General features: G+C 37.9%; 1 protein-coding gene across 1 annotated transcript in view; it reads right to left on the bottom strand.

The window, feature by feature from the left end:
- The window catches only part of pcxa (pyruvate carboxylase a), a 98,063-nt gene that overhangs the window by 56,406 nt on the left and 28,823 nt on the right, over nucleotides 1-12,834 (bottom strand). Inside the window, exon 9 of the mRNA XM_056730899.1 lies at nucleotides 11,167-11,329. Within this exon, the coding sequence (XP_056586877.1) occupies nucleotides 11,167-11,329 (163 nt within the window). The remainder of the gene's footprint in view (nucleotides 1-11,166; nucleotides 11,330-12,834) is intronic.

Genomic DNA, 12,834 nt, shown 5'->3' with positions numbered 1-12,834 from the left:
GCACACAATTTATCACAATAAGGAAAATAATTCAAACTTCAAGGCTAGAATTTCAGCCAAAAATGAAAATTCTTTCATCATTTATTCCCCCTCAAATTGTTAGAAATCAGTAGAAATATCTGTTCTGATGAACACAAAGAAAGATATTTTGAAAGAATGCTTGTAACTAAACAGTTCTTGGCCACATTTGAGTACCAAAATAGCTCGAATTGCTTTATAATTTTCTTTGTTCTGTTGAACACAAAATAAGATATTTTGAAGAATGTAGGATAGCAAGCATTTAAGCAAGTTTGGTTACAAGCATTCTTCCAAATGTCTTTGTCTGTGTTCATCAGAACAAAGACATTTATACAGATTTGGAACAACTCGAGGGCGAGTAAATGATTACAGAATTTTTTTGGGGGGTGAGCTCTCCCTTAAAAGTTTCAACCAATGGGTGCTATATTTTTTATTTTCAAATCCACTCAGGTCGACAAATATATATATATATATATAATATTAATATGCATGTTAAATCAAAATATAAGGTTTGGACATGAGGAGGTTAACATTATAAGGGCATGTTTTTTTTCTAATCACATGCATTGATAAATCATTTATAATAAACACTGCACATATTCCAAAAAAAAGAAATGTCAGTTTTGATTTCATTTTGACATTAAACAGCTATAATGAAATCCCACGACAGCTCAAATCATTAATCCACCTTTGGAAAATGATGGCATATGGTAAATCTGACAGATGCTTCCCAAGTGACACAAATCATTCTCGCAATTCAGACAAAACCTCCTCAACATTGAGAAAAACAAGAAAGTTAGCAACACCAAAAAAATATGTAATAAACATAAGATTCAATAACACTTCAAAAGTTCGGTCAACTGGTCCCAAACCTGTTTCCTCTGGGCTCAAGCTGCTGTTGAGTCTTAAAGCGTTTTTACCTCATAAAAAAATAACTCCACTGATCACAAATCATCAAAGAAAACCAAATGTTTTTATACAGCAGCCGTGTCCAGTATAAAACTGCGGCTGTAAATCTCAAACCCATTTTACAAGCCATCAATATTCACAGGAGAAGTCAGCAGTTACATATTGGTATGGACGAGAAGAACCTCCCGACATAAAAGACAGTACGTACTAAGAAGCGATTGTTTGAGAAAACTCAAGGGTGCGAGCGCTGTGTTGGAGGTCAAACTAGTATAATTAACAAGTCTCACAGGCATCCACACCCAGAGAACTGCTGCAGGCTAACCAGAACACCAGTCTCCAAACACTGTCTTTTCTATTAGTAAAATCTGTGTGTGTAGTTTATGAGTGCATGTCAATGTGCTCAGTATGAGCCTTAGGTGTTGCATTTCGCTTTGTGTGGGATTTAGGTGTGTTGGGAGATGTCCTCACTGACCTGCAGGGGCTTTAATGCCCCATTTACCGCTGATGAGAGCAAAAGAGGAGAAACTCAAAAGAAAGGGCATGATCTTCACTCACAGACAACCACTCACAGTGTCAGTCGCAACGCTAAAAGGGATGTCCTGCAGGACTGCCTCAAAGTCTTTTGAAAATCTTGAATTGTGCTTAATTAGAAAAGTATTTTGGAGGATGTAGCACATTCAAACTACTTCAGATAAATTGACTAGTCTCGTAGGGATTGGGCTATGCGGTTGACACGGAGCAGATAGTCGTTCTTATCGAACACAAACCTCATTACCTTGGAGGAAAATTTGGAAACCTTTTGGCGTTATCTGGACTTCTGACTGAAAGGCGCAAAATATCTTATGGTCAAAGTCTCAATTTAATGGCATTGACAATAACCGTGATATTAAAGTGACAGTTCACCCCAAAATGAAAATTCTGTCATCATTTACATATCAAACCTGTGTGACTTTCTTCTCTCAAACACAAAATACTATATTTTTAAAGAATGTTGGTAATCATACAATGGCGGTATCAATCCACTACTGTATAGACATAAAAAAACCAATACAAGTCAATGGGTACCACCGTTGTTCAGTTACCAACATTCTTCAAAATATCTTCTTTTGTGTTTGGCAGAAGAAAAACAGTCATACAGGTGTGAAATGACAAAGGGGTGAGTACATTTTTCTTTTTTGGGGTGTACTAGCAGCAAGGCCAAACTGTCACAGGCTATCAAAGAGGCAAAGTGCGCACCCTCCCAGAAAATCCAAAATCACTTCATGGACATCAGTGACACACGGCGCATGTGGCAGGGCATCCAAGCCATCACCAACTGCAGGACATCATCACCTGCCTGAGTCAGTGATGGCTCCCTTTCAGACGCACTGAACAGCATTTCCGCTCGGTTCAATACGCAGAACGACATGACACCAAGAAAAACCATACCCCCTCCAAGCGACCAGGTGATGTGGCTTCTCACGGCTGATGTGAGGATAGCTCTACTCAAAGTTAACCCACGGAAAGCTGCTGGGCCAGACAACAGTCCTGGCAGGATGCTCAGAGGATCACCAACTGGCAGATGTTCTTTCTGACATCTTCAACATGTTTCTTAGCCGTGCCGTCGTTCGCAGCTGCTTTAAGGTGACCGCATCATTTTGGTCTCTCTTTATTGAATTGAAAGTTGCACAGGATTATGATCAATCCAAACTGTTATTTCCATTAGCAGATTTCTGCTGCTGCTGTTCACTGCTTTGCGGTGGTTAAAAGACAAATACAAATATATCAAACGATCATTGGTGACATCCTTCTAATCAAATCTCTAAAAATCTATACAATTAATTGGTTAACATTGGCCTTTACAGAATTACTTTGAACCATTGACTGGAAGCTTTGTATTCTGTATGTCTGGAATTTCAAATCTAACCCTAAAAAGTCTTGGAATTTGGAGAAATGTAAATCAAAGAAACATTATGATAAAAAATATTCAGGGCACTTATTAAAATTGGCAGTGACCATGCTTATTCTTTGTACAAAAATGTCAAATTTTCTTTTCTTTCACAAAAGGCTCATTTGAACACACTCAGTTCATGCAGGGATAACATGAATCATCAGGTTTTGTACTAAATGTATGCTGCTATTACAGCTATTGAAAAGTGCTTTTAGGAAAAGATGCAAAAGAGAGAGCTTTTTTGAGTGATTTCAGATTCCACTGTATATTCTGTCCTTTTAAATACAATGACTTCTGCAATAATTGTGAGATCCCCTCAGAAAGCATGAGAAGCATCACATCATTACACCCCCACATACAGTGCACCCAGAAACTATTCACAGCGCTTCACTTTTTCCACATTTTGTTGTGTTACAGCCTTATTCCAAGATGGATTTAATTCATTATTTTCCTTAAAATTCCACAAACAATATAGAATACCCCAATATGACAATGTGAAAGAAGTTGTTTGAAATCTTTGCAAATGTATTAAAATTAAAAACAATACTTTGTTCAATACTTTGTTAAAGCACCTTTGACACCAATTTCAGCCTCAAGTCTTTTTGAGTATGATGCTACAAGCTTGTTACACCTATTTTTGGAAAGTTTCTCCTATTCTTCTTTGCAGGACCTCTCAAACTCTATCAGGTTGGATGGGGAGCGTCGGTGCACAGCCATTTTCAGATCTCACCAGAGATGTTCAATCAGGTTCAAGTCTGGGCTCTGGCTGGGCCACTCAAGGACATTCACAGAGTTGTCCTGTAGCCACTCCTTTGTTTTCTTGGCTGTGTGCTTAGGGTCATTGTCCTGTTGGAAGATGAACCTTCACCCAGTCTGAGGTCCAGAGCGCTCTGGAGGAGGTTTTCAACGAAGATGTCTCTGTACATTGCAGCATTCATCTTTTCCTCGATCCTGACTAGTCTCCCAGTTCCTACCGCTGAAAAACATCCCCACAGATCGATGCTGCCACCACCATGCTTCACTGTAGGGATGGTATTGGCCAGGTGATGAGCGGTGCGTGGTTTCCTCCAGACATGGCATTCAATCTTTGTTTCATCAGACCAGAGAATTTTGTTTTTCAATGTCTGAGTGTCCTTCAGGTGCCTTTTGACTCTAGGCAGGCTGTCATGTGCCTTTACGGAGGAGTGATGGGTTGAGTGCTGCAGAGATGGTTGTTCTTCTGGAAGGTTCGCCTCTCTCCACAGACATGCTGGAGCTCTGTCAGAGTGACCATCGGGTTCTTGGTCACCTCCCTGAATAAGGCCCTTCTTCCCAGATCTTACCGTTTGGCCGGGCAGCTAGTTCTATGATGGTTCCAAACTTCTTCCATTTACGGATGATGGAGGACACTGTGCACATTGGGACCTTCAATGCAGCAGAAATTTTTCTGTACCCTTCCACAGATCTGTTCCTCGATACAATCCTGTCTCGGAAGTCTAGACAACTCCTTTGACTTCATGGCTTGGATAGTGCTCTGACGTGCAATATTAACTGTTGGACCTTGTATAGACAGGTGTGTGCCTTTCCAAATCATGTCCCATCAACTAAATGCACCACAGGTGGACTCCTATCACATTGTAGATACATCAAGGAAGATCAGGCTGTGAATGTACCTGTGCTTTTTTCATTTTTAATAATTTGTAAAGATTTCAAACAAACATCTTTCACGGTTTCATTAAGGGGTATTGTTTGTAGAATTTTGAGGAAAATAATTAATTTTATCTATTTCGGAGAAAGGCTGTATCATAACAAAATGTGGAAAAAGTGAAGCGCTGTGAATACTTTCCGGATGCACTGTATATTCAGCTCAAATGTATGGTGTTGGTATTGAGGATTTTAGAGTATACTCTCTGAACATTCAGGGGGTCTAAAGCAGGACGCCTGTGGTCTTTAGAAATTCTTTCTCTTTGAAACCGTTTCCAGTCTCATGAGCTTTATGAATTCCTCTACGGTCTTCAATAAATCACCAACAATCAGTATTGCTCACACAACCGAAATATGTTTTTAAGGGCAAAAAAAGATGAACTAGGTCTCAATGGTAGTGCAGGTCAAACCCTGAATTAACCGCAACACCTCTTGATCCTCCTTCCAAAACATGCAAACCAACTACAGCATTAATTTCCAACCAGAGTTACACTTACTCTACTTATTTAAATATATAATTTTGTGTAATATCGTTACCATGATTTTATTGTTACCAACTTTAAAGCTTATTTTTAACAATATTCCATGAGTAAATCTTATTTTTTTTACACAATATTCCATGAATAAATCAAGTAAAATGATCTAAATTATTTAAGTACGTCACATGATAAACTTAATAAATTCAAGAAGAAATACTGATTTGAGCCTTGGAGTTAACTTCTTGATCATTTTTAACTTCAGCTTAACATTTATTATTGTATACAACATATATGATGTACAAGAAAAATAACAAAAACCCTTTTTCGCAAAAATGCTGTCGCATGCAAAGCATGCTGGAAACTCTAAATTCACTGCTCAGATAGTGAAATTGACAAAGAATTCACATTATTTATAAATTAATCAAGTAAAGATTATGTATACAAGCTTAAGTGGGATGAACATGATCAAATTAAGATTTTGCATACGAAATGCATTTAGAATTCAGAGATTGTTTTCTATAATTTTAACTCAAATTTTAGTAAAAAAACAACAACACAATTGTATTAAGTAAAATTTACTCAATTTTATGAAATCTACTACGAAACGGAATAATTTTTTACAGTGTACATAAAAAAAGATTTTCATAAGGAAGCTAGAAAAATGAATTGACCCAACAAACCATCAGATTTACAACAACCAGTTTAGCACAGATGCAGCCTGTGGCAAATTCAGTCTAGCATATTTCATGAACATCAAGGAGTGACAAAGAGCACATCTTCAAGCGCGCCTACACTCCACTCCACACGCTGTCGTTCCTGAGGGACTTCTGCCACCTCTCCAATAATGTTTGTAAATGGCCTGCGATGCCGCTGCTGTTTTCAGAATACCGATGCAGCCGCCACAGCAGTAACACCCAGTCCCTAGGAATCTCCGGTCGCACATGAAAATGACGGCCTGCCAATGTCGTGACGGAGCCGCATTGTTTCGAACCACGCTGAGATCTTGCTTTTCTAAATAAAGCGACACATAATGGACTCCGATGGGGCTCTGGCAATAAAACGCAAGCATCTGCATCATCTCACGTTTGTACATCGACTGGAGGACAGTGAGGAAATGCACGGTCATTAGTTATAATCTACAAAAGAGGAACATGTCACTTAAACCACAGGAGACAAGTCTCGCACCGGCCATCTGGAGGAGAAAACAATATTTTCTCATTCCCTCTAATAAAGGAAGACTCGGGATGGCTCTTTCGCAGGATGCTGTGTGTGTTATTGGCTAAAAGAATGATAGATGAAAGGCTTTTGGTCATGGAGATCTGATCTAGAAATGCCCGTGGAGTCACAGATGGACATTTGCTTTATACAGCCTATCACGAAGTGTCCCAGAATTATTTTACATTTGTTTTCTTTAATTGGAAGCCTCTTAAAACAGTGTCGAGATGACTCTGTGTGACCTTTTAAAAGCAAGTCGTGTTTTACTCTTGGCAAACAGCCTCTCTCGAGACATTACACAGTACGGTAATATTAACCTGAAGTCAGTCTGGGGCCATTAAGAGAGGGAATAAAAAGCAAAGCATTGGCTTACATAAACAGAGAGCATTTGCAATCTGCACTTTCCACAAATAGGTACACTTTGGTTTCCTGTTACGTTTTTGAAAAGTATTGGAGTCATGCTTTTCTAGTATGAGGTTAACTTGGAATAAAACATTGGTAGTTTAAAAATTGCTTGCTCCGATTGCGAAAATGAAAATAATGAAACTTACAACAATCATTTAACTTAATAGTTTTTATACACATTGTAATTTTACAGTATGATACTGTAAATTGTATTCATCAAACTCGACTTTTCAACCCTGCCCCCTGACTTATTGTATAAAAAAAATGAAGTAAATATAATACAATACAATAAGTAAATCTGAAGCTCTATTAAGCTTCTGAAGCTATATTTCCTACATTTTAATAACGGTTGCAAAATCTTTTTTGTGATTTACAATTTTCTACATATAATTATTCTACGAAAAGCATTCTGTGAAAAGTATAATTTTGATATCTGTAATATTTACAGATCAGGCTGTCAAAGACTAAAGTCCATGTTTGGGAAGCCAATTACCAGTATATTTTTGTGAAACAATGTCAATGAAATAATAAATAAAAAAATTGTAAAATGATTAATTTTAGTATTATAAATAAAAACTTGAGCGCTTTACCCCAAAATCTAACATACAGCTAATTCTAATTTATAAGTGATAAACACACATTTAAAACAAAGATTTTTTGAAGGTTACAGTAAGCATTCCTTTTGTTAACCAATTATTATGATGCAAAAACAAGAAGTCAAACCAATGCTTTCTCATCAATATTTTTGATTCTATTCCAAAAAGTGAGTAAAAAAAATTCCAGGATTTAAGGTCCAGCTAAAAGACATCCCAATGGGAACATGCATCGACAGCTTCCTCTGCGCATCTTGGATCCATTTATCAGATGAGAACGCAAATGGAGCGATTGATGCTGTTCTTCATCTCCTGAATTATGGAGTCCCATTTCCACCACAGCAGTATTTACCATCAGCACATTCAACAACATAATTATGTTTATTATGATGATAATGCAAATCACTCGATCCTCCTCATCAGCATTATGTTCTCTCAGCGCACCAGCAAGAGCCGAAGTGAAAATGAACCAACACTCGCTCACACATAAGGGCAGATCAAGTACCTCCACCATCCAACACGGCTCGTAATTCTTTCATTGCGACGTTTCAATGAAATCTACATCTTAAACTATGTATAAATCACATGAATCTCATATCTGATGTATTAAAGGGAAGATAATAAATGAAGCGTATATGGAACATATTTCTCCGATGCGTCATGTTATGCTAAATGCTTCGGCTCTCTCTCCCTCGCTCTCATTTGATTACAGATAGCTCCCTTCAGACAACAGCAGTATTTTTTCTAGCCCAGAGAAACAAAAGCGCAGAAGTGCTCTCAGTGCCTTTTCCCTGCACGCTCTCATCCCAGCACTTCACTTCACCCATTACGCACTAATTTTCTCCGCAAAACAAGAGCCCGGCCGACCCGTGCGCCACCCTTCCTCCTCCGCCTCTGAATCACGACATCAGACGTGTCAGAGACTGAGGAGAAACTTCTAAGCAGGCGAAGGAAGCGAGAGAACGAGTTTCTTCTATTCACCTGCGGCCTTATTTTCACATCAGTCACCGCTGCGTGCAAACACAGGAGAGCTCGTGTTGACATGCTGAAACATGAGACACAATATAACATTCGGCTGCTGCATGTTTCTCCATCTCTGCTTCGCTTTTAATTGCCTAGCTTAGATCCCAAGACAACAAAACGTTCACCTCAGGGTACCAATTTAACTTTCTGAATTGAGGAGAAATGCATTTTACGAGGAGAAATAAGTTTTAAATATTTCTTATTAAAAAATTCACCAAGGTTAAATTGTATCAAGTTGCTTTATGAAGAGGAAAGATATGTAAAACTCATAGTATTTTAAATACTGATTATTATTATTTTATTTTACTTTACTTCATTTTGTAAAATCTTTTCGTTTTATTTCTTTTTATTGTATTTTATTTTAGATTATATTTTGATTTACCTTAATTTATTTCATCTATTTTATAACCTCTTTTGTTTGTTATCATTTTTATTTTCATTTTATGTAAACTATTTTATGACAACATTATCTTTCTTTTGCTTGAGTTACTTATATATATATATATATATATATATATATATATATATATATATATATATATTCATAATCTTTTCTTTGTTTTATTCATTCATTATATTTTGATTTACTTTATTTCAGCAATTTTAACAACAATATTTAAATTTTTTGTGTTTTTTTTCTCATATTATTTTATCTTATTTTTCATTTTATTTCATTTAATTCTATCTTTTTATTTTCGTTTTGTTGGTCATTTTTATTTTTCATTTTATTTAAGCTTTTTTTACTTTTAAATCCAAATAACATGCTTGTACTGCAGACTTACTATCCATTTTAATCAATAGCAATTTTGTTTTGCCCCTCCAAGTGGTGCTTGTGAATCAAACCCATGATACTGGCTTTACCAGTGCCATGTTCTTACCCGCTAAGCTTGATAGTTTCGAAATTCTCCTGCCAAATTCAGTTTTACTTGTCGCTTGGCAAGTGTTCATTTTGGACCCTGGTTCAGCCTCTTTCACAACCATCTGTCTACACTTGGGGCCTATTTATTGGTCAACAGATATACATAATGCACCATTAGATCCAGCTTGATGTTGCAGCTCTTTTCTCCTGGATCAGTTCAGTTCACTCTAGATCGCTCAAGCTGCCCTTTTTCTTTCTTCGATTCATCTATTTTTCCCTCACTCCGTTATAAGACTTCAATCAATCGTTCGCCCCCTTTTAAGCTTTGGCAGATAGAAATACCCAGGCGTGCAGGCAGAGGAATCTATGCGCAATAACAAAGTTCGCTCAAGTTCTCTCCATCTTCCTCTGCAACCCACCCTCTCCTTCATCTCGCCATCTGCATGAATCCACATCTCCACATCCCTGTTAAGTGAAAACATTCTTCCAACATCACAGGATGTCCACGTCAATCTTTGAAGTCGGCTGTTTTATAAAGGTAATGGAAGAACATGCTTATCAGAGAGATCCAGCTGTCTCTTTTGATATAGCCAAGACCCTGTGGCTAGGTGTAAGAACAAAGATTTGGCCCAGGCAGTGCGCTTGGATGGATCTGGACGATAACGCTCCAGTATCGGTCTAGCCAATGAGTTAGCAGAGTGTGGGTATAACTGGATGATTATATCATGCAGTCTAGTCAGGCCTGAGGGGTCCACTGGACTCTCTATCTATACACACACACACATCTCATCTACAAGCCTGCGATCAGAGACCCTTAGAGACCTCAGTTAACCTTTTGCTTAAAAACTAGATAACCACACACATATGTATATATACATAAACACAGACTGTAAGGTGTTTGGACAGATGTACGACTTGAAAGTCACTGGCCGCGGAGAGCTGATATCAATATTTGTTCAATTATTCATCCACAAACAAATCATTTTCATCCAGCCTCAGAGGAACAGCTTTCTTCTCCAGCATATCAGACAATTTCACACCTCCTCCATTTTATCACATACAGACATACGCTTATTAAAACAAAGCCACAGGTTGATGATGGATCTGTGTATGTGTTTGGAGTCTGCTGTCAGAGGCCAGTGTGAGAGAATTTGGGACAAGTTAACAGAAACATCTCTTGTCCTTTCAGGACAGTTCTGTGCCATGATATATCCATTATTCTTGTTTTTATGCCTAAAAAACGAAAAAGTTTTGCGCTTGTTGATTTATGTCAATCAAAAAGTGTATTTTTTATTTTTTTAAGTCTGTTTTACAAACATATTCTGTCAAGACTGAATCAGAAGATTAGGTCCAGAAAGCATTGGTAAAGATGGGTAAAAAAAATATTGTAAACCAATCCATAAAAAAAAATTCTGGACAACACCTTTAAAACATTCAGCTTGGAAAAATATTTTGTCATTAATTTCATCATTTAATTTGAATGTTTTATTTATGTTTAATCATTTATAATTACTAAGATTATTTTGTAAAGATGTATTGCATAGTGTTTTTTTGTAGCACACACAAATATATAAAGCCTCATAAAAGAGACCGTTTTCAGTTTTTCTGAATTTACTATTCACGTGTTTAGGTAAAATGATCTCTTGTTTTATTCTGAAATAAAAATATAATTTCTATTAGCATTTATTCACAGAAAATCTAATCTGGAGAAAGAAAAAAGGTTCTGTATTTTATTCTATATTTCTACATGTACTTAGGAAAAGTCCCAATTTTTTTTTTGATGTGATAACAGATTTTTCTCACACTTTTCATGTGACTTGTCATGCTGTCAGTCTTTTACATTGCTGTTGGATGACTTAATGTCACTCCTGAGGTTTGATTTTGTTGATAGTCAACTGATGCTGGAATGGAATTGCCACAATTAAAATTTTTGGTTCATTGAAAATGCTGGCAGGGCGAGTAGAAGTCTAAATGAAGCATGATCCTTAGAGTCCACATTAAAAGATTCCAGGGAGGGATGGGTGGAAGTGTGTACTCTGGGTGTTAACCTACCTCCAGTCTTCCTGTGTCGGGCTGGAAGCCACGTGCAGGGTCCTCAGTGGTCACACGGCACTGAATGGCACATCCATTGATCCGTATCTTGTCCTGTTTCAGGCCCAGCTCGGGCAGACTGCGCCCCTCACACACTCGCAGTTGAGCGTGTACCAGATCCACGCTGGACAAGACAAAGAGAGAGACATCAGTGGACATATTATTCACTAAACATCAAAATCACACCCTGTCACAACCCACACACCCGTGAAGATTATAACCAACACTGACATGTTGCTGCAGACTAGTACATGTTATCCATGAATCTGTTGTGATTCCAGATCCCTGAAGGAACTTGCCCTTCACTCAAAAACACACGTGCCATTCTCGCTCATTCCGGCAGGTGAAACGTGTTGCGGCAACGTTTACACCGGCAATGTGAGAGCCAAAAGCACAAGATGTCTGCTTGCTCCAATAACTTCTATTATATAAGCTTGACAACTAACAATTCGCTCCACAACTCCACAATCACTTGACAGGGGCGGCGACAGAGTGACTCACTTAGCGACGTGCAAGTGTTTTTCAAAGGAAATACTGATGCTATAAAACAAAATGCAGAAAACAAGATTCATGGCCAACGGCAATTGGCCGATCCACTCTGGCCTCAATAGCTTTACAATTAAATCACTCGCTGAGCTCAATTGAATGAACCTTCTTTTTCCCAGGGTGATTGGCTACATTTGGCTGAATCTGCCATCTTATTGGATAAGTGCTTTCCCCAGCGTAAAGTTGGATTTATTAAGAGTCATATAAATCACCCTGATATATTTACTCACCACGGATTCATTGAACCCATTCCTCACGTCTCGAAACGTGTCCTCATATATCCGTGTATCGGGTCAATTTTCTTCTAAGGTGGCTAACCAGATATAATGGGGAAAAGACGCACGTAGTGCTGCACGGAATCCCATTATCATTGTGAACCCGCGGCCTTTGTTTGGAATCAATGCTGGCGAGGACGGGAAGTGCTACGAGGTATTTACTTCGCATTACTCATGAATGTTTCAAAGGAGGTTTTGAGAATTTGACAAAATAAAGGCTTTCCACAGCTTCAAGGCTAAAACTTTCAAACTTCAAGATTCATCCTCTTTTTGATGAATGAATAGGCAACTCTGAGAGTGTGTTTGTGCGCATGAAAGGATGGTGAGACGAAACTGAATGCACCCCTGTGGGTCCGGAAACTGATTATTAACCAATAAAAGAAGAGGAAGTTGTACAGTATTTGCTTTCATGCTGCGCATTAATAATTTAGACTACAAAGTGTCTGTCTTTTTTTGTCTCCGGCAAAGAGGCGTTTTGAAAATTTAGGTTATCTCACAGAAAGACAAATATAAATGCACTCACACACGCTGCATCTTTGAAATGGCAAAGGCAATGCATTTCTATACATACACAATGGCAATAGCAATTTGTTTGCACAGGCCAAAATGTTCGACGGCTAAGCCTCATTAATTTTTTAACAGTGGTACAAACAGGCTTTGAAAATTGCACGCATATGTCTTCATGACATCGCTGTATATTGACAGAATCTCACACTTACACCGGTCATAACAGCAGCAAGCGGAAATAGTTACATCCTATGAAACATCAAAATCAGCTTAATGGAATATGTCTGTTATATTCCCAGCG

The sequence above is a fragment of the Triplophysa dalaica genome, chromosome 19, assembly GCF_015846415.1.
Source record: "Triplophysa dalaica isolate WHDGS20190420 chromosome 19, ASM1584641v1, whole genome shotgun sequence".
Taxonomy (NCBI): Eukaryota; Metazoa; Chordata; class Actinopteri; order Cypriniformes; family Nemacheilidae; genus Triplophysa; species Triplophysa dalaica.
This window is presented reverse-complemented; position numbering and strand designations above follow the sequence as displayed.